The 20,981-nt window shown below is 38.1% G+C and overlaps 2 protein-coding genes across 2 annotated transcripts; one reads left to right on the plus strand and one right to left on the minus strand.

The window, feature by feature from the left end:
• Nucleotides 1-956: 956 nt before the first annotated feature.
• On the minus strand, nucleotides 957-16,820 carry ido1 (indoleamine 2,3-dioxygenase 1). Its single transcript, XM_051902246.1, has 10 exons — nucleotides 16,576-16,820; nucleotides 15,566-15,661; nucleotides 14,414-14,533; nucleotides 14,198-14,316; nucleotides 9,239-9,253; nucleotides 8,832-8,931; nucleotides 8,404-8,521; nucleotides 8,276-8,327; nucleotides 8,026-8,174; nucleotides 957-4,905 (listed from the first exon to the last, which is right to left on the minus strand). The coding sequence occupies exons 1-10, from the start codon at nucleotides 16,813-16,815 to the stop codon at nucleotides 4,451-4,453; spliced, it is 1,464 nt and encodes a 487-aa protein (XP_051758206.1). The 5' UTR covers nucleotides 16,816-16,820; the 3' UTR covers nucleotides 957-4,450.
• Nucleotides 9,260-14,191, plus strand: LOC127517079 (uncharacterized). Its single transcript, XM_051902245.1, has 8 exons — nucleotides 9,260-9,631; nucleotides 9,703-10,316; nucleotides 10,368-11,263; nucleotides 11,978-12,181; nucleotides 12,234-12,284; nucleotides 12,960-13,367; nucleotides 13,419-13,469; nucleotides 13,556-14,191. The coding sequence occupies exons 3-8, from the start codon at nucleotides 11,259-11,261 to the stop codon at nucleotides 13,770-13,772; spliced, it is 936 nt and encodes a 311-aa protein (XP_051758205.1). The 5' UTR covers nucleotides 9,260-9,631; nucleotides 9,703-10,316; nucleotides 10,368-11,258; the 3' UTR covers nucleotides 13,773-14,191.
• Nucleotides 16,821-20,981: the final 4,161 nt, after the last annotated feature.

The following is a 20,981-nucleotide window of genomic DNA, read 5'->3' on the forward strand; positions in this document are numbered from 1 at the left end:
AAAAAATTATCCGTCACGTCATTGACCCATTTATATATTTAATATAATAAAACTTGTTCATAATATGATTATATTTATTCTGACAATAAAAATATATAAACAATATATCAGATGATATTTAGATTTATAATTTAAGCAGAGAAGTTTGTCTCTGGCTCAAAAACAATCATAGTTTTTAAACGAACGAACAAACGAATGAATGAACGAATGAATGAATGACAACAATAAACTTAGTATAAAAAATAAAAAAAACCTTTCCAACGCAACATATGCAGTTAAATTAGTAGCGTCATCATACAGAGCCTCTAAAGGAACATGGTTTAAAAAAAAAAAAAAAAAAAGAGAGATGGAGGGAAAAATGCATTTCCTCTTGCAAATGTTTTTGCGAATGCAAAGTTTCTTGGGGGAACACAAAACATTTGCAAGAGAATGCAAAAGCATTGACAAATAATTTTTCCTCCCATAATTTTTTTACTTTACAATGTCCCTTTAGGGTCTCTGTACCATCGCATTATTTAGTTTTAGTTTTGGGAGCCTGTTTTTTGCTTCTGAGTAAAAAGACATTACTGTGACAATCAGCTGTGACAGTCTCGCAACTGCCACTTTATATCACCCAACAGGATCTATATCACTATATAGATCTATATATTATCTCACAACAACCTTTTTTATTTTTACTCTGAGGAACAGGCTTCCATAAGTTACTCCTCACATTATATGGAAGGAATTGAATGATTGTGAATTCGAAAAAGGTGCAACCCTCACTCTTAAAGAACTCATGACGTTCCGGCCGTTCAAGGCCTTTATCAGACATCTTCATCAGGAACTGAACGATTACCAGCATTGTACTGTATGTCTATACTTACTGCACACTGTACTTCATTGATGGGTTTACCAAGATAAAATAACCATGAAAATTAGCAACAAGATTCACACGTAATCTTTGCACAGAATGGTATAATTACAGTAGGATCTTTATTCATCCAAAAATGCAAAGGCAACAGCTGCTTATTGAAATTCTCCTCGTTATTTACTAAAAATAAGCATCTGTGATATAAAGCTTTCTAGCATGAGAGCAGTCTCATTGCAGCCAATTGTCATTTAGGAATCGAGGCTCATGGGAGACATTTTTTGCATTCTGTTTAAAATGAAATGGAAAGATTAGTGGTTGCATATGATGGAAACTAAAGATGATGGTTCAAATTATGGTTTGGCTTGAAATCGTGGCATTCTTTGCCACAAAATGTCCATAACGTTAATTTTCATTGAAGGAAGGCTACAGTATGTGCGTGCCTTATATGCTTTGATTGGATTATAGTTTAAAATCAAAATAATTAATTGCATGAAATGAAAAAGGAATGTCCATTTCCCAGTTTTCAGAGATAAAAGTTAGTGAGTCAGGAACAGAAAAAGCTCTAATACATTTACGGTTGCTTTAAGTACACAAGTTACCACTGATGAGTTAATAAAGTGCAGTACATACTAAACTAATGTTTAGGCAACAATTACAACATTTGTAATGGGAAGTCATGTATTGTTCTACAATTATGGATAAATTAACATCTTCAAAGACATACACTGAGGTCCAAAAGTCTTCTGGACCAGTCTTCTTTGAGGCAAATTTTTTGTAGTTTTTCCTCTTACAATGAAATGTTTGAGAGTATTTTGTCTTAGTAGCAGGTCAAGTTGCAACATAGGCTCATTGGAAACTGCAGTTTTGAGCTGAAATGACCACTGGTGATAGTACAACACCATCAACATTTATTCCTTATCACACAAATTATAATTAGAGGCAGATTACTGAATAATCAACACTTATTGTTATATGTAATATGTTATGACCTCAAAACACTTTTACAATAGTGCATGATTTGCAAATGAATACATTTTGACGTTTGCATCATATAACCAGCTTCATATGTATGGCTTTTCTGACATAGTAAACTTGCTCGGTAGCTCACTCAGTACAGCGCCAAGGCTCGACAGTGCAAGCATTTCTCTCACGTTTATGACTAAAAAGATATGTGTGCGAACTGTAAAATATATTTAGGAGCATGTGTGCAAATTAAGAAAACATAGTTCCAGTGGGTCCTCAGTGTTATGAAATTTAAGGTCATAAAATCTTAAATGGTACAACAAACTTAATAATTTGGAATAAATATACAACCTAATAATGTGATTATTAAATTTCAAAGTTCTGTGATTTAATTACACAAATATGAGCACTGCATGTTTTAAAGTAGCAACGCTGTTGGTTTTAGAGCAGTTCACAATCAATGAATACTTCACATTTATGCCAATCGATTGCTTATGATTTACTGTTGATGAATTTTGACAATATTTTTACATTATGGCGTTTGTATTGTAATATGTTGTGGATGGTTGTAGGATTGCATATTTTATCTCTCTCATCATTTTGAATGAGCAGCCCTAACCTTACCCAATGAAATTGGTTGCATTGTATTTGCGCTAAACTGGTTTTGGTTTTTAAAATGTATAGTTTTTTAATAAAAAGGTTAGTCACATTAACGCACACAGCTAGCTATTATACTGTGGTGTAGTTGCATGGGTCATTTGGATTGCCAGCCTGTTAAAATATGAACAAAAAAAATCTAGCCTTTAAACCTAGCACTACATTTTATCAATCTTTTCGTATTATATGCAGCTTTTCTCTTTCTTAATGTTTGTCCATAAGAGAGAGATAGAAAGAGATGATAATCCATTTATTACTTAAAGCTCATATTTTAACGTATCGCAATCAGCATGTGTAGAGTTTTCTATTGACATTCTTAAACATTCTGAGGTTTGATATTTTCTGATAATGACTGTCGTCAATAACAACGAAGCTGTATAACAAACCGTGACTCACTGGCGCCATCTTGCGTCCACTTAGTGACTGTATTGAAAATGACTACTCACCAGGACGACTGTTTTTATAAAGTAACAAGCTGGATGTACATTATCCCTTACATCATAGAACCTTAATTTCAAATAAAACAGATGATAGAACAATCATATTATTTTGTCTATGTAATACAACTAGGATAAAAAGACTCCAGACTTGACTCGGACTCCAGTGATAAAGACTTCAGACTTGACTCGGACTCCAGATAAAAGACTCGTGAACATCTCTGGTGTTAGCGTTACCTGTATATTTAAATTTCTGTACAGTCTTATCTCTAAAGATAATTTGTCATACCATACAATCTGCCATCAAAATAAGTTTAATTATTCCAGCTGCTGTGAGAAAAGGCTATAAATGATCCGTCACCTGCAGCATCCTCACATGATATAGTCTACTAGCTGGGACTCCTTCTTTATGTAAACAGACGTGACGTAATGACGCAAAGACGAACGGCGACATGCTTGAATTTCCAGCAGAAACCTACCAGTACCACTCGAATTAGAAAACATTATTGAATTGGGCTAAGGTAAGGAGATGGCTGGTTATGTACTTGCTCAAAAATTTATTTTGGATCATTGTTAACCAAAAAAGTTACAGACTGCAGCTTTAACTTCATATTACATTTTGAAGCAGAAATATTTAAAAGCTTAGTGTACATTTTGTATTCTAATAAATTAATTCATTTTGTTTATAAATGTCTCCTTGTATCCCTTTATTAAGGAAAAACACATTATTTGACGAATTTTAATTGCACCCCTAAAGCTTTTTAATGTGCTCCTAAACGTGCTCCTTGGGACAAAATTAAGCATCAAGCCCTGGGAGCGCTCAGAGACTAAAAGTCCCATGAAACTGCAAATGGCATGATTGCTTCAGCAAAAGTTGATGTTTTTATGGCATGTTAGCTTTTATAACACTATCAGTTTTAAAGGGGGGTTTAGTGTAAGTGGTACTGAATGTTATTTTCACACGTGGTAAAGCCTTAACCTTTTAGCACCACTCTCTGGACATTTCATTTCTGAACTGCAGCCATAGGTTCAACAACCAACTTTATAGTGCAGTAAGTGATTTCTGAGAAACATTGTTGATATTTGAAATCAACCTAAACAAACACACCCCTCCTTTCATTGCTCCACCCCCAAAATGCATGAAAAAACAATGTGGATGTCTCTTTATTACAGCTGAAGCGACGAAAAATATTGCTTCGTGAAAAATAAAGTGAAGATGATGAACGAACAACAAGGAAGAACAAAAAAATGAACAAACAGTACACAAGAGTATATACAAGTGTGTTGTGGTGCTCGGTCTGATCCACTTTCAACAGCGTTTCTCAGAAATCGCTTACTGCACCTTTAATAAAACATTGCCAGATTCATGTTCATCTGTTGTGGATAAAACTTAATGTGTTTTTAGCGCCACTCACTGGGCATTTCACTTCGAAAGTGTTGTGAAACATGCAAAAAGCAACATAATATCATTTTGCACAGACATGATTTTTTCCAATGAGCCTGGGTTGTCAAATCACCATTCAAAGATAGGCTACTATTTTCATTCTATTGTGAGCTCAGATGCAGCCTTCTGTATCGCTGTCATCGGTGCATCTGGCAAGACTTGGTTCCCATTAGTACAGTGTGGGATGTAGATATCTTTAGTTTCATCACGCACAGTCTTCAGTAAGATCATAATCCCTGAACCTCCAGTACCTCTTTCCTCCAGCGCTGTTGGTGCTTTTCTGATTGCATCGAGCTCATCGACCAAACCCTGCTTGTTTGCACGGAGCTGTCTGGCACGGGAGGCCGGTATAGTAATGTAACGGGTGACAATGTTGATGTGGCAATTTCGAAAGTCCACCAAGCGAGCCACACACTGTTCAAATGTGTGCGTTAGATGCTCATCCGCTTGCTGGAGCACAAAGTTGCGCAGGGACGGGCGACTAGAGATGTCTTCAATGAAACGCTTATGAGAGGGCGGCATGTAGTCCCTCATTCTTCTCAGGAAGGCCCCTGTTTGAACAGTATTGACAGAGCGAAAACAAAATTTTCAATAGGCTACAAATGCAAAAGTGTTTTATAAACTGCATTTGTCTTTTATTTTCATCTCACATTTGTTAAAAAAAAAACAAATAAACATTGCATTTTATATATAGGCCTATGTTCTTTTCTTTCTTTAAACATGTGAAGGCCAAGTATGGTAACCCATACTCAGAATTCGTCCTCTGCATTTAACCCATCCACATTAATGCACACACATTAGGAGTAGTGAACACACACTCCTCTAACCATTAGGCCACGACTGCCCCACTGTATATTAGCTTTCAGAAGTTTGGGTTCGGTAAAATTGTTTAAAGTTTTTGACATTAGGCTGCATTTAATTTATCAAAAATACAGTAACACTGTTATATTATGAAATGTTATTATGAATTAAAATAACTGTTTTCTATTTTAATATAGTTTAACTTTTCAGCATCATTATTCCAGTCTTCAGTGTCACATGATCCTTCAGAAATCATTCTAATATGCTGATTTTCTGCTCAAGAAACATTTCTGATTATCAATGATGAAAACAGTTGTGATGACACAACCTGAATTCCGAAAACATTTTTTAAATTTGAATAAAATGAAAACTAAAAGACTTTCAAATCACATGAGCCAATATTTTATTCACAATAGAACATAGATAACATAACAAATGTTTAAACTGAGAAATTTTACAATTTTATGCACAAAATGAGCTCATTTCAAATTTCATGCCTGCTACAGGTCTCAAAATAGTTGGGACGGGGGCATGTTTATCATGGTGTAGCATCTCCTCTTCTTTTAAAAACAGTTTGAAGACGTCTGGGCATCGAGGTTATGAGTTTCTGGAGTTTTGGTGTTGGAATTTGGTCCCATTCTTGCCTGATATAGGTTTCCAGCTGCTGAAGAGTTAGTGGTCTTCTTTGATGCATTTTTCTCTATAGGTGAAAGATCTGGACTGCAGGCAGGCCAATTCAGCACCCGGACTCTTCTACGACGAAGCCATGCTGTTGTAATAGCTGCAGTATGTGGTTTTGTATTGTCCTGCTGAAATACACAAGGCCTTCCCTGAAACAGACGTCATCTGTAGGGGAGCATATGTTGCTCTAAAACCTTTATATACCTTTCAGCATTCATAGTGCCTTCCAATACATGCAAGCTGCCCATACCGTATGCACTTATGCACCCCCATACCATCAGAGATGCTGGCTTTTGAACTGAACGCTGATAACACGCTGGAAGGTCTCCCTCCTCTTTAGCCCGGAGGCCACGGCGTCCGTGATTTCCAACAAGAATGTCAAATTTGGACTCGTCGGACCATAGAGCACTTTTCCACTTTGAAACAGTCCATTTTAAATGAGCCTTGGCCCACAGGACACGACAGCGCTTCTGGACCATGTTCACATATGGCTTCCTTTTTGCATGATAGAGCTTTAGTTGGCATCTGCAGATGGCACGGCGGATTGTGTTTACCGACAGTGGTTTCTGGAAGTATTCCTGGGCCCATTTAGTAATGTCATTGACACAATCATGCGTGATGAGTGATGCAGTGTCGTCTGAGGACCCGAAGACCACGGGCATCCAATAAAGGTCTTCGGCCTTGTCCCTTACGCAGAGATTTCTCCAGTTTCTCTGAATCTTTTGATGATGTTATGCACTGTAGATGATGAGATTTGCAAAACCTTTGCAATTTGACGTTGAGGAACATTGTTTTTAAAGTATTCCACAATCCTATCCTGTGCCCATCTTTACTTCTGAGAGACTCTACCTCTCTAAGACATTACTTTTATAGCTAATCATGTTACAGACCTGATATAAATTAACTTAATTAGTTGCTAGATGTTCTCCCAGCTGAATCTTTTCAAAATTTCTTGCTTTTTCAGTCATTTGTTGCCCCCGTGCCAACTTTTTTGAGACCTGTAGCAGGCATCAAATTTGAAATGAGCTCATTTAGTGGATAAAAGTGTAAAATTTCTCAGTTTAAACATTTATGTTATCTATGTTCTATTGTGAATAAAATATTGGCTCATGTGATTTGAAAGTCTTTTAGTTTTCATTTTATTCAAATTAAAAAAAAAACGTCCCAACATTTCCAGAATTCGGGTTATACATATTTTTATGGAAACTTTGAGACATTTTTTCAGGATTCTTTGATGAATAGAAAGTTCAAGAGAACAGCATTTATTTGAAATACAATTTTTTTGTAATAATTTAAAAGTCTTTACTGTCACCTTTGAAAAATGTAATACATCCTTGCATAATAAAATTATTATTATTATTATTATTATTATTATTATTATATTCTTTCTTTAAAAAAAAAAATCTTACTGACAAAATAAAATATAAAAAAAATTACACTGAAAATATAATATTACAAATAACATTATATGAAATATATATTTAGTATTTAAATATTTAAAACCTTTTTTAAAAAAAATACTTCAAATAATGTTAGATTTATAAGCCTGAGAAAGAACATTTTAAATTCAATTAAAATGTATATAAGATAAAGCAGCATGTTAAAACAACATCAATAAAATTTTGTTATTATTTTATATAAAATCTGTTTTTAATATATTTTTTTAGTTAATGCATTAACTTTGAGTGCCCAAAAATAGACTTATTTAGTATATAGCTTATCTTTACACACGTAACTCTGTCTATTGTGTTGTATTATATTCAACTTTATTGCCTTTTATACTATTGTGTTATATTCCTTTTATCGATGTCTGTACTTATTTCTCTTCACTGGAAGCTCCTGTCAACAAGACAAATTCCTTGTGTGTGTAAACATTACTTGACATTAAAGGTCATTCTGATTCTGATTTAGTAAAATCCTTTTCTGAGGACACCAAGCACCTCTTTACAGGTCCATGCATGAAACCAGCTTGAAAACCCTTGCCCTATAGGCAAGATAAGATATATTTTGCAACTGAAATGATCCCCCTGGTTCATTAATAACAGTATCGCTGGCACGGACTCTGCAAGTTTGTGCAAAACAATGATGATCCATGTTATCCAGCATAATCATCACTGTTGTAACTGCAAGGCAAAATTTTAAATCAGGAATGATCTAACCATGAGGGAAATTACTGATGATTTTCTTACCGCTGTCACCTTTATGTTGGACTCCCAGCAGCTCATCAAAGGAGTGTAGGATACTACTTTGTGCGGCACTGCCTCCCGAAAACTCCATTGGCTTCTCCTGAACTCCCTCGTACACGAGACCTTCCGGCATTGATGGGTTATCTTTCCATCTAAACCCCACATGCAGAAGGAGAGTAAAGTTTCATAGATTCAGAAGAACTTTGAGGGGAATCCAAAAAAAAAAAGCTGTGAAACCAACAATATGGCTTACCCAGACAGATAGATCCTCATAATGCCGTAGAATATGGATGGATCTACATATTCTGAAATGGTCACAATAAGTATTAAAACCACTTGAATGAACATATAGAGGTCATTTATCACCTAAAAAAGTATTACCATGCATTAGTTTAAGAGCCTGTTTCATGCTGTCTATGGCCTGACTGACAACATCCAGAGCTTTGGTGACCATAGCAACATCATTATAATGGACACCGTTGATGACATCAAGGATAGACTGTAAAAAAAGAAACAGCTAATTTATTTTTAAGATCTAGCATTACCATGGTACAGTAATGTTATCAGATGGTAATACAGAATGTGTGCCATGCTGCAGAAAATGATGATTGGATACTATTTCAGTCTTTCTACTTCAAAATTAACTAGTGAAAATTGATTCAAAGTTTATATTCACATACCATGGTATTTGCACTCCAATGTAATTCAACAAATACTACCATGATGTATCAATATGAACTATTTACTATCATGGCTTCTGTGTCTCAGTGCTCTGTCTTTGAACTGTGGCATTTGTAAAGGTGTCAGACCTTCAGGCCAGGAACAGCTGCCAACTCCACCAGCAGTGTAACCAGAAAAAAACCCCTTACACTTTCCCCTCCGGGCAATGTCAACAACAACTCCAAGTTCCTTATAAGAAGCAAGAACAGTCGAACGGCAGGTCAACACTTCAGAAGCACTATAGCCATAAACTACATCAACATCTGGTTTACAAAGTATTGCAATTTTTTTTTACATTCTTTTAATAGGTTATCATTGTGATGTCTAATTCTTGCCATAAATGTATTTGTAAGGTCAGATGCTACAGAGAGGATCTGAATACACACAGAGCACATTTACATGTTCCACACTGTACATAATAAGATGGCTCCCTCTGCTGGTTCTAAAAATCAATAACATGTAACACACATTTCTGTTAATGCAACAAAATACTTACTCCATGGAAAGAGGTCTGGGAACAATCAGTGTCCAGTTGTGCATGAAAAAGAAATATACAATTAATAATACATATGTTACTTCTGAAACATGATTTGTCTTAATATAGGGTATATGTAATTTTTTTTTTTTTTTTTTTTTTTTTTACAAACAACTTTTAATAAACAACTTTTGCTTTAAAGTACATCTATTTAACTGTAGTCTGTTATTTGATATAAAGTTAATATATTTTAACATACTAAATTGCAACTTCATCATTACAAATGAGTTATTACAAATATATTTAAATACATGACATTCAAGTTTCAATAGAAATGAGTTAGTATATTTTATTTTTAAGTATATTTTAGTTTACTATAAATGCTTATCAGTACATTTACATCACATATAAACAGTTCATTCTCGTGTTACGCAGCACGTTTGAGCTTCTGCAAGAACCAATGAGGTTCATTCAGAACCAATGAGGTTCATTCTCGTGTTACGCAGCACGTTTGAGCTTCTGCAAGAACCAATGAGGTTCATTCTCATGTTACACAGCACGTTTGAGCTTCTGCAAGAACCAATGAGGTTCATTCTCATGTTACACAGCACGTTTGAGCTTCTGCAAGAACCAATGAGGTTCATTCTCGTGTGTTATGCAGCACGCTTGAACTTCAGCAAGAACAATGAGGTTCATTCTTGTGTTACGCAGCACGCTTGAGCTTCTGCAAGAACCAATGAGGTTCATTCTCGTGTTACGCAGCACGTTTGAGCTTCTGCAAGAACCAATGAGGTTCATTCTCGTGAGTTATGCAGCACGCTTGAACTTCAGCAAGAACAATGAGGTTCATTCTCGTGTTACGCAGCACGTTTGAGTTTCCTCAAGAACCAATGAGGTTTATTTTCGTGTTACGCACCACGTTTGAGCTTCAGCAAGAAACAATGAGGTTCATTCTTGTGTTACGCAGCACGTTTGAGCTTCTGCAAGAACCAATGAGGTTCATTCTCGTGTTACGCAGCACATTTGAGCTTCCTCAAGAACCAATGAGGTTTATTTTCGTGTTACGCACCACGTTTGAGCTTCAGCAAGAAACAATGAGGTTCATTCTTGTGTTACGCAGCACGTTTGAGCTTCCACAAGAACCAATGAGGTTCATTCTTGTGTTACGCAGCACATTTGAGCTTCTGCAAGAACCAATGAGGTTTGTTCTTGTGCATCAAGCTGGTTCGGTTGAGCTTCTGTTTTTGTTTGCTGATCAGTGTTTATATGTGAATAAAAGTCTAAATTCAATCTGTTCATCATATAAAGTGATCAAGTCTCTAATTCTCGTGTTACGCAGCACGCTTGAGCTTCAGCAAGAACAATGAGGTTCATTCTCATGTTACGCAGCACGTTTGAGCCTCTGCAAGAACCAATGAGGTTCATTCTCGTGTTACGCACCACGTTTGAGCTTCCTCAAGAACCAATGAGGTTCATTCTCGTGTTACGCAGCACGCTTGAGCTTCTGCAAGAACCAATTAGGTTCATTCTCGTGTTACGCAGCATGTTTGAGCTTCTGCAAGAACCAATGAGGTTCATTCTCGTGTTACGCAGCACGTTTGAGCTTCTGCAAGAACCAATGAGGTTCATTCTCGTGAGTTATGCAGCACGCTTGAACTTCAGCAAGAACAATGAGGTTCATTCTCGTGTTACGCAGCACGTTTGAGTTTCCTCAAGAACCAATGAGGTTTATTTTCGTGTTACGCACCACGTTTGAGCTTCAGCAAGAAACAATGAGGTTCATTCTTGTGTTACGCAGCACGTTTGAGCTTCCACAAGAACCAATGAGGTTCATTCTTGTGTTACACAGCACATTTGAGCTTCTGCAAGAACCAATGAGGTTTGTTCTTGTGCATCAAGCTGGTTCGGTTGAGCTTCTGTTTTTGTTTGCTGATCAGTGTTTATATGTGAATAAAAGTCTAAATTCAATCTGTTCATCATATAAAGTGATCAAGTCTCTAATTCTCGTGTTACGCAGCACGCTTGAGCTTCAGCAAGAACAATGAGGTTCATTCTCATGTTACGCAGCACGTTTGAGCCTCTGCAAGAACCAATGAGGTTCATTCTCGTGTTACGCACCACGTTTGAGCTTCCTCAAGAACCAATGAGGTTTATTTTCGTGTTACGCAGCACGCTTGAGCTTCTGCAAGAACCAATTAGGTTCATTCTCGTGTTACGCAGCATGTTTGAGCTTCTGCAAGAACCAATGAGGTTCATTCTCGTGTTACGCAGCACGTTTGAGCTTCTGCAAGAACCAATGAGGTTCATTCTCGTGTTACGCAGCACGTTTGAGCTTCTGCAAGAACCAATGAGGTTCATTCTCGTGTTACGCAGCACGTTTGAGCTTCTGCAAGAACCAATGAGGTTCATTCTCGTGTTACGCAGCACGCTTGAGCTTCTGCAAGAACCAATGAGGTTCATTCTCGTGTTACGCAGCACGTTTGAGCTTCTGCAAGAACCAATGAGGTTCATTCTCGTGTTACGCAGCACGCTTGAGCTTCTGCAAGAACCAATGAGGTTCATTCTCGTGTTACGCAGCATGTTTGAGCTTCTGCAAGAACCAATGAGGTTCATTCTCGTGTTACGCAGCACGTTTGAGCTTCTGCAAGAACCAATGAGGTTCATTCTCGTGTTACGCAGCACGTTTGAGCTTCTGCAAGAACCAATGAGGTTCATTCTCGTGTTACGCAGCACGTTTGAGCTTCTGCAAGAACCAATGAGGTTCATTCTCGTGTTACGCAGCACGCTTGAGCTTCTGCAAGAACCAATGAGGTTCATTCTCGTGTTACGCAGCACGTTTGAGCTTCTGCAAGAACCAATGAGGTTCATTCTCGTGTTACGCAGCACGTTTGAGCTTCTGCAAGAACCAATGAGGTTCATTCTCGTGTTACGCAGCACGTTTGAGCTTCTGCAAGAACCAATGAGGTTCATTCTCGTGAGTTATGCAGCACGCTTGAACTTCAGCAAGAACAATGAGGTTCATTCTCGTGTTACGCAGCACGTTTGAGCTTCCTCAAGAACCAATGAGGTTTATTCTCGTGTTACGCAGCACAATTGAGTTTCCTCAAGAACCAATGAGGTTTATTTTCGTGTTACGCACCACGTTTGAGCTTCAGCAAGAAACAATGAGGTTCATTCTTGTGTTACGCAGCACGTTTGAGCTTCTGCAAGAACCAATGAGGTTCATTCTCGTGTTACGCAGCACATTTGAGCTTCCTCAAAAACCAATGAGGTTTATTTTCGTGTTACGCACCACGTTTGAGCTTCAGCAAGAAACAATGAGGTTCATTCTTGTGTTACGCAGCACATTTGAGCTTCTGCAAGAACCAATGAGGTTTCTTCTTGTGCATCAAGCTGGTTCGGTTGAGCTTCTGTTTTTGTTTGCTGATCAGTGTTTACATGTGAATAAAAGTCTAAATTCAATCTGTTCATCATATAAAGTGATCAAGTCTCTAATTCTCGTGTTACGCAGCACGCTTGAGCTTCAGCAAGAACAATGAGGTTCATTCTCATGTTACGCAGCACGCTTGAGCTTCAGCAAGAACAATGAGGTTCATTCTCGTGTTACGCAGCACGCTTGAGCTTCAGCAAGAACAATGAGGTTCATTCTCATGTTACGCAGCACGTTTGAGCCTCTGCAAGAACCAATGAGGTTCATTCTCGTGCTACGCACCACGTTTGAGCTTCCTCAAGAACCAATGAGGTTTATTTTCGTGTTACGCAGCACGTTTGAGCTTCCACAAGAACCAATGAGGTTTATTTTCGTGTTACGCAGCACGTTTGAGCTTCTGCAAGAACCAGTGAGGTTCATTCTCGTGTTACGCAGCACGTTTGAGTTTCCTCAAGAACCAATGAGGTTTATTTTCGTGTTACGCAGCACGTTTGAGTTTCTGCAAGAAACAATGAGGTTCATTCTCATGTTACGCAGCACGTTTGAGCTTTCTCAAGAACCAATGAGGTTTATTTTCGTGTTACGCACCACGTTTGAGCTTCCTCAAGAACCAATGAGGTTTATTTTCGTGTTACGCAGCACATTTGAGCTTCTGCAAGAAACAATGAGGTTCATTCTCGTGTTACGCAGCACGTTTGAGCTTCCTCAAGAACCAATGAGGTTCATTCTTGTGTTACGCAGCACATTTGAGCTTCCACAAGAACCAATGAGGTTCATTCTTGTGTTACGCAGCACATTTGAGCTTCTGCAAGAACCAATGAGGTTTGTTCTTGTGCATCAAGCTGGTTCGGTTGAGCTTCTGTTTTTGTGTTACGCAGCACGTTTGTGCTTCTGCAAGAACCAATGAGGTTTGTTCTTGTGCATCAAGCAGGTTCGGTTGAGCTTCTGTTTTTGTTTGCTGATCAGTGTTTATACGTGAATAACAGTCTAAATTCAATCTGTTCATCATATAAAGTGATCAAGTCTCTTCAGAAAATTTGGACTAAACCACTAAATTCATATGGATTAATTTTACAATCTCTTTATGAACTTTTTGAAACGTCAAAAATCTATGAGATTGCGTAGTCTGTCAATGGAGGGACAGAAATCTCTCAGATTTCATTAAAAAGATCTTCATTTGTGTTCCAAAGATGAACGCAAGTCTTACGGGCTTGGAACGACATGAGGGCGAGTATATAATGACATCATTTTAATTTCTGGGTGAATAAAAGTATGCTAAAGTTTACTTTCCCCCATGAGGGTTAGCCTCTGCTGGTAGATGTTTTAACTGCAGTCTCAATCACTCAAATGGCAGCTCTTAAATGGTGTACTTCTGTGGGTTCTGCCGAGCAATTGCTATTGAGATTAATTGGAAAGCTAAAAGTGCTGAAGACCATAATTTAAATGATAATTATTTCCACTTAAACTTAAATAAAATGCAAACATTTGTTAAAAGAGGGCAGGCTAACACAGTGTTTTTACATAACATATTGCATGGATCTTGAGTTTACCCATCTGGATCTCTTTTCTTCCAGTTAGCAAGGACAGTGTCCGCATGGATGAGAATTGGGGGCATACCCAGTCTCCGAGACACTTCACAGAGGGGCACCGATAGATTCCGCGGAAGCACCTGGAAGTTCATGACATACAGTAAATAGTCAGAGTGGTTCAGTTCTGTGGTTCAGTCCTATTAGTGGTTTGAACTGCATACAAAATCTTTGTTGTACTTTTACTGTTTCTCTCTCTCCCTCCTGCCATACGTAACCCATAGTCATCATGCTCAAAGCCAGATGGGCCAAGCGCAGCTCACGATGGGTCTGCAACAAATGAGTCTCCAACAGAGGCATCTAAGAAAGGATAACGCATACAAAACAATCACTGAAAAATCACAATTGATTTATTGACCCTTTCAGACCCTGCATCCATTCTCAACATCACCATGAGTTTTTTTCCCCGCACTTGGTACCTAAATCACTAAAGATTATTAGATTAAATGCAAAATACCACTTGTTGTTGTTTTTAAATGAAACATGGTGGCATGTGACTGTCACTGTCATTGACACAAGGCATAAAAATATGGCAGAATTCTAAATATTACAGATATTTATGTTTAAAATATTATATAAATAATACTTTGTTTTAAAATGAAGCTGAAAGGTGACATTAGTAAGTACACATTAGTGTTATACAGTTTAAGTTGTTACAGTTATAATCACAGATCTGCTTCATTAATTAAATTCACAATTAATAATTTGTTTAAAAGTTACACTTTATTTTAAGGTGTCTGTGTTACAGTGTAATTATACATTTAAGTACTAAGCAATAATAATTAACTACATGTACTTACTATAGGGTTAGGATTAGGGTTAAGGTTTGGTTTAGGGTTAGTCGCATGTAATTATGCATAATTTATAGTTATTACAGTAACTACATGTAACGTGTAACAAGGACACTGTAAAATAAAGTGTTACTGTAGTTAACATAAATAAATTATTGTAACTATAATGAATAACATTTTAATTGTGAACAACTATTTTTTTTTATTGATTATCATTTATAATAAAAAAGGATATTAAAGAATGCTTATTTTTGTGTCTTAAACATAATTTGGGCCTGAAAGGGTTAAACAAGGGTTAAACAATCCCTAAAGTTCCTCTAAAGAAAATAAAAGGAAAGTAAGGCAGAAAGGAAAATGAAAGTAAAAGGAAACTGTGAAACAGTCTATATACATAATATATGGGAGCTGAATCACAAAATAGTGAATGGAAAAGCAAAATGTTAAATTGATGTTAATTATTATTATTATTGTTTTTTTGTTTTTTTTAATCTTTGTAGGTAAGACACTTTCACTATTGTGCACTTAGTATGAAAGATCATACATCATGAATTCTGAGGCGCAAAGAATGAGAAGAGATGAGTTCTGTCACATTTCTGGCAATGTCCATCCAGGGCTTGTAGTGCACCGGCAGCTCTGTCTGAAACACAGTGCACATGTGTATAGTATGTGTCCATAACACAGTATGTAACATAATAAATGTTCATGATCAAGTTTCTTTACATTTACTGTAATGCAAATGTATTTTGATATGAAGAAAACCTATGTATATTTAATGTATATGTCAAATCATGTTATGAATCTTACACATGTCCATAAAATATGCCATACATTTATGTTTTTTCTCAGCCAAAGAGTTAAATATGACTGATTACACAGTCCAAAGGTGTACCTTGAGGTTTTACCTTGAAGTTTTACACCAATCATTAATGGACATACATAATCCCAGATACTAAACGTGAGTCAAGGTTAACGTTTCACAGACCTTTACAGCTAAAAAAATATCTGCACTTGTAATAAAATTATTGAAGTCAGCCTACTAATTTGGTTTACATAGAGTTTTCTAAGACCACTGTCTATCAGCTTTCTTGGCTTCATTGGTTATTCAAAGATAAAACTGTGTTTGAAATGTGCAAAGTTTTGTATTTACCTATTTACCATTAAAGCAAATAGATAAAGGTCACTCAGAAAGCAAACAGTGTCGAAGTCTAATGCTTTTATATGCAAGCAATCAGTCTTACTGTATCTTAATATGAATGCAAATTAATAGTTTGTTAAAAACATTCCAAATACACAGTGATTTGGACTATATAAAGTAATGAAACAAACTGTGGCTTTGTGCCTGATAGCAATCAATTGCTCCTTTGTCATAAATTTACATTTTCTTAGCCAGTTCATTTCCCTAAATTGTACACAGCATAAAACACCAATATAGTACATTCTTACTACAATGTTACAATATTCAAAAAATAATCAAATAAAATAAAAATAAAAAAAAGTTTAGTTACAGCTAATAAAATGTTACATAATGTTACATAAAGTGTAATGACCTACCAGAGGTTCAGGAAGAATAAACCCATAATCCTCGGAGATGTGAAACTTTTTCAATGACAGTGGTGTGTCTGTATTTTTCACTTCAGTGCCCATAATGTTTAATATAATACTAGTGACTGACTCTCTGTTTAGCGAGTGTCGGGCATATGCCACTGTCTGCGCTCTGTAGCTGAAACTCTCTCTCTCTTTCTGTTCTACCGTTAACAATGAACTTTCCTCACTTCCCTTATCAGAAACCATATGAGTATGCATGTGTATAAAACCACTAAAGTGTTATAACAACAGTTATCATAACCTGTGATACTAGGGTAATTCTGGAATTGCATTGTGCCATTTCAAGCTAAAAAAAACACATTTTTATATATTCAGAAAGTTATAGGTCGAGAGTTCATTTGGATTTTTTGGGACTTTTTGGTTTGAACTGACTCACTTTAACCCTTGCCTGCCCTAACTCTTCTTCATTCCTCTACCTAGCCAGTTGGAGTTCATCCTGCCACTTGTTTATGTTTACTGACTGCCAATAAAGTTTCTGTTTACCATCTCTTTGCTCTTGGGTTTTCTTTTTAGATTTTTCTCTTGGGCATTTCGGTTTTGTCCTTTCTTATCTGCTGGGCTCTAAGAAGAGTAAGCTTGGGGTCTTGTTGCAGACGTTCGCTGCCCCAGGAGATGCGCCTCCTCTTGACACCATCTTGCCCTCAGGCTGCATTACTTACCTCTAAATGTTTCATAGTAGTACTGTAATGGTTTAGTTTCATTGTGTTTTAGTTTGGTTCTGTTCCTCTTTTACCTGTGTTCCCTTTGCTTGTTTGTCTCTGTGGTTTCAGATTGTGTTTTTTTTTTTTGTTACATTAATTACCCCTGTGTGTATTTAAGCCTTGAGTTCTTTTTGTTCTTTGTTAGTTGTCGTACCTTTATGTGGTTTGCTAGTTTCCTACGTTCTCCCTTATTGTTCCAGAGTGTTAAGAATCTTGAATAAAGATTATTTTGCTTTATAGCTACTTTGTCTCGTCATGCGTGCTGCAGACCACACATTACAAAACACCGAACCACAGTAAGGATTATGGATATACTATGTTCAGTTGATCAAGATGGCCATGATATTGAGTCATATATGGAGGAGTGCATACAATATTACCTTCTAATAACCTGTGGTGATCACCAATTGATGGATTTGTTTTGGAGTGAGTTGGACCCACACATCGCTTCATGGATACCGGTAGGCAATTCAGCACCCTACCTTGTTATCTGGACATGGTGCTGTGGATGTGTGGTTAAGAGTATTAAGTAATATTAAGTGATTTATATATTAACCCCACTCCCTCTCCCCTCCCTGAGTAGGCATCACCTGGTGCTGTAAAGAAAACCTAAAACAAAAGTCCTAGGTGGGGTTGGGTGGGTAGGGGATGGGATGGGATGGATGGGGCTTTGAAGTAACAGTAGACCATCATGGAGGACTCTGCGGAGGAGAAGACCCTGGCCAGGCTAGCGGAGGAGATGACCATGGTGGATGCAGCAGAGGAAGGCACCATGGCGGAACAGGAAATCCACACGGAGGAGCCGGCAGAGGAAGAGACCACTGTGGTATGGAGATCCATGATGGAGATTTCTGGACAGCTGACCATGGCAATGGCAATGGATTGGAAGACTGAGGCGGAGCCAAAGGAGGTGGAGACCAAAGTGGAGCCGTAGGGGATGTTGCATGCCCAGAAGACCAAGGCTGAGCTGAGGTGGTTTTTGCAAGACCAAGGTGGAACTGGTGGGAGTGAGAAAAAAAGTGGAGCCAGAGGGAAGGAGGACCTTGGTGGAGCCAAAGTGGTGGAGGGCTGAAGTGCAGCAAAAGGCCAGGAAGTCTTTGGAGCATCCACTTCACATATAAGGTTCCTCAAGGACCATCCCCAGGCAGGTGGGCTTTCATCTTGCCCATTGAGTCCCACATGATAGAACAAACACAGGGACTCATCAGGGTAGATCACAATGTGAGCCAGGTCTAAAAACATCTCAGGTTACGCATGTAAACATGGTTCTCTGAGAAGGGGAACAAGATGCTGCATCCCCTAGAGGGCGCTATGGGGAATGCTTCTAGCAAGACCAGTGTCTGAAGCATACATGCGTAAACTGACACGTTCCCTTTTGAATGGGAACATGCGCTGTGTCCCCTAGAGGGCACTATGGGGAATGGTATACCCACACCGCCATGCTGAAGGGTTGAGTGCCTTCTTGGCTGAGCTAAGTCAAAGACTCAAAGGAGTCCTCACCCCTGCACCAGCAACGCGATCATAGACCAGATCTTCTCAGGAATGGAGGCCTCAGCAGGATGCCTCCAAGATGGAGGAAGCCTAACTATGTTATATTCAGGCAAGTGTCCAAGGAGGCTCACAGAGAGCCTAACACTCAGCCTCAACACTGGCCCACGAAGAGGTGGCCTAGTAACACCCCACACTAAGGTCAGTAGCGAAGGAGGCTCCCAGAAAACCTAACAACTTAGGCATACTACCCTACCACCTAGCCGAGCTCTAGGAGCGGAGGCCTCAGCATGATGACTCTCTAAAACAAGAGGAGGCCTAACTACCCCCAACATCTTGTAAGGAGGCTCACAGAGAGCCTACAACCTGCAAAATGATGTCCTAGTGAAGCTAGGGAGCTCACCAAGAGCCTGACAACTTAGCAAACATTAACCGAGCTCTAGGAGCAGAGGCCTGAAAATGATGACTCTCTAACAAGAGGAGGCCTAACTATGCCCCACGCTTAGGATACCATGCAAGGAGATTCAAAGAGAACCTACAAGTTGCAACTCTAGCGGAGCTCTGTGGAGCGGAGGCCTCAATAAGAATAACTCTCTGCAATGAGAGGAGGCCTGATGATGCTCACCATGGCCAAGGAGGCTCACAGACTACTACTACTACTACTCGCAATGCTAAACTAGCGGAGCTCCGGGGAGTGGAGGCCTCAGTAAGATAACTCTCTTTAGCGAGGCCTAGCAACGCTCGCAGTAGCCAAGGAGGCTCACAGAGAGTCTAACAACTTACACTGTGTCCTAACCAGACGCGACGCAACGCAATAAAAGATATCTTCTCCATGTTAATCTGAGTTTTTGTACTAACCAGCTGCGACGGCGACACAGCGACGATTCTATTTTAGAAATGGTTTCTATTTTTCCATGACGTCGCGGCTGGAACAGCAACACAAAGTATGCCAATGATAATATCAGGTACTGTTTATGTGCTTTATTTAATGTTAAAAGACACATGACACATGCTGAAACAGACGGTCTCCTCAAGAAGAGTAAGAGGATGACGTATTTCACAGGTGCCCTTTTATATTCTCGGCAAGTTCACTGTCATGTTTAGACTCATGCTTCTGACACCAGTCTTGCCGGAGGCATTCCCTATAGCAGCCTCTAGGAGACGCAGCACGAGTTCCCATCCCATTCGAAAGGGAACTCACGTGTGTGGTCTTTGAGGAAACCGTACCCCTGAGCGAGGAGGAGAAGGATTCGTACCCATGCTAGATACATTTTGAGGTCTGCTCTTCTGTCATGGTTGGTTACCAAGGAAGGGGAGTTGAGGATAAGGAGAGTTAAGAATTTTAGGGCCATATTTACTAAACGGCAAATTAGAGTAAAAGCGCAATCCCATAAAAGCGCTGATAGGAGTGAAAAGTTCTGCGGGTGATTCAGTTCCATATCATTTCCATATTGACTAACGCAATCTACCAAATTAGCATCTGATTTAAGACATGCTTTTTTTTGGGGGGGGGGGGGTAAATAATGGCGCAAATACCAGTAAATTGACTAGTGTAAACCTTAGTAAATCGTGTTGCGTGATTAATTTAAATATACTCCTCTTATAAATTTAGCATCTGAAAGGGAAACAAATGAATATGCAATAAGGTCAGCTGCAAAAAAATAACTGTTCATGCCTTTTCAGCACTAATTTTTCACTGAGAGTCTTTAGTAAATCCTGACAGTAGTTTTTTAATGCCAAATAGGATTTGCACTGGCGCAAGCTGTTAGTAAATCTGGCCTTTAATGTCTTTGAAAGAAGTCTCATATGCTCACCAAGGCTGCAATTATTTGATCAAAAATACAGTAAAAACAGCAATGTTGTTAAAAATGATTACAATTTAAAATGACTGTTCACTGTTTTAATATATCTTCAAATGTAATTTATTTCTGTGATAGCAAAGCTGAATTTTCAGCATCATTACTCCAGTCTTCAATGTCACATGATCCTTCAGAAATCATTCTAATGTGCTAATTTGCTGTTCAAGAACAATTTCTTATTATTATCAATGTTGAAAAACTGCTTAATATTGTTGTGGAAACAGTGATACATTTTTTTTTTCAGGAATCTTTGATGAATAGTTTTTATTTTTTGATGAATAGTTTTTATTGAAGAGCAGCATTT

This window comes from Ctenopharyngodon idella, chromosome 8, assembly GCF_019924925.1.
Source record: "Ctenopharyngodon idella isolate HZGC_01 chromosome 8, HZGC01, whole genome shotgun sequence".
Lineage (NCBI taxonomy): Eukaryota > Metazoa > Chordata > Actinopteri > Cypriniformes > Xenocyprididae > Ctenopharyngodon > Ctenopharyngodon idella.

Coding starts and splice junctions, on each gene's coding strand:
- LOC127517079 (XM_051902245.1), top strand. Junction 12,182..12,233: donor CTTCTGCAAGAACCAATGAG/GTTCATTCTCGT, acceptor AAGAACAATGAG/GTTCATTCTCGTGTTACGCA. Junction 13,470..13,555: donor CTTCTGCAAGAACCAATGAG/GTTTGTTCTTGT, acceptor AGAACCAATGAG/GTTTGTTCTTGTGCATCAAG.
- ido1 (XM_051902246.1), bottom strand. CDS start 16,815: ATGGTTTCTGATAAGGGAAGTGAGGAAAGTTCATTGTTAACGGTAGAA. Junction 8,522..8,831: donor CAGCTGTTCCTGGCCTGAAG/GTCTGACACCTT, acceptor CTTTTTTTACAG/TCTATCCTTGATGTCATCAA. Junction 8,175..8,275: donor ATGAGGATCTATCTGTCTGG/GTAAGCCATATT, acceptor TGTGGGGTTTAG/ATGGAAAGATAACCCATCAA.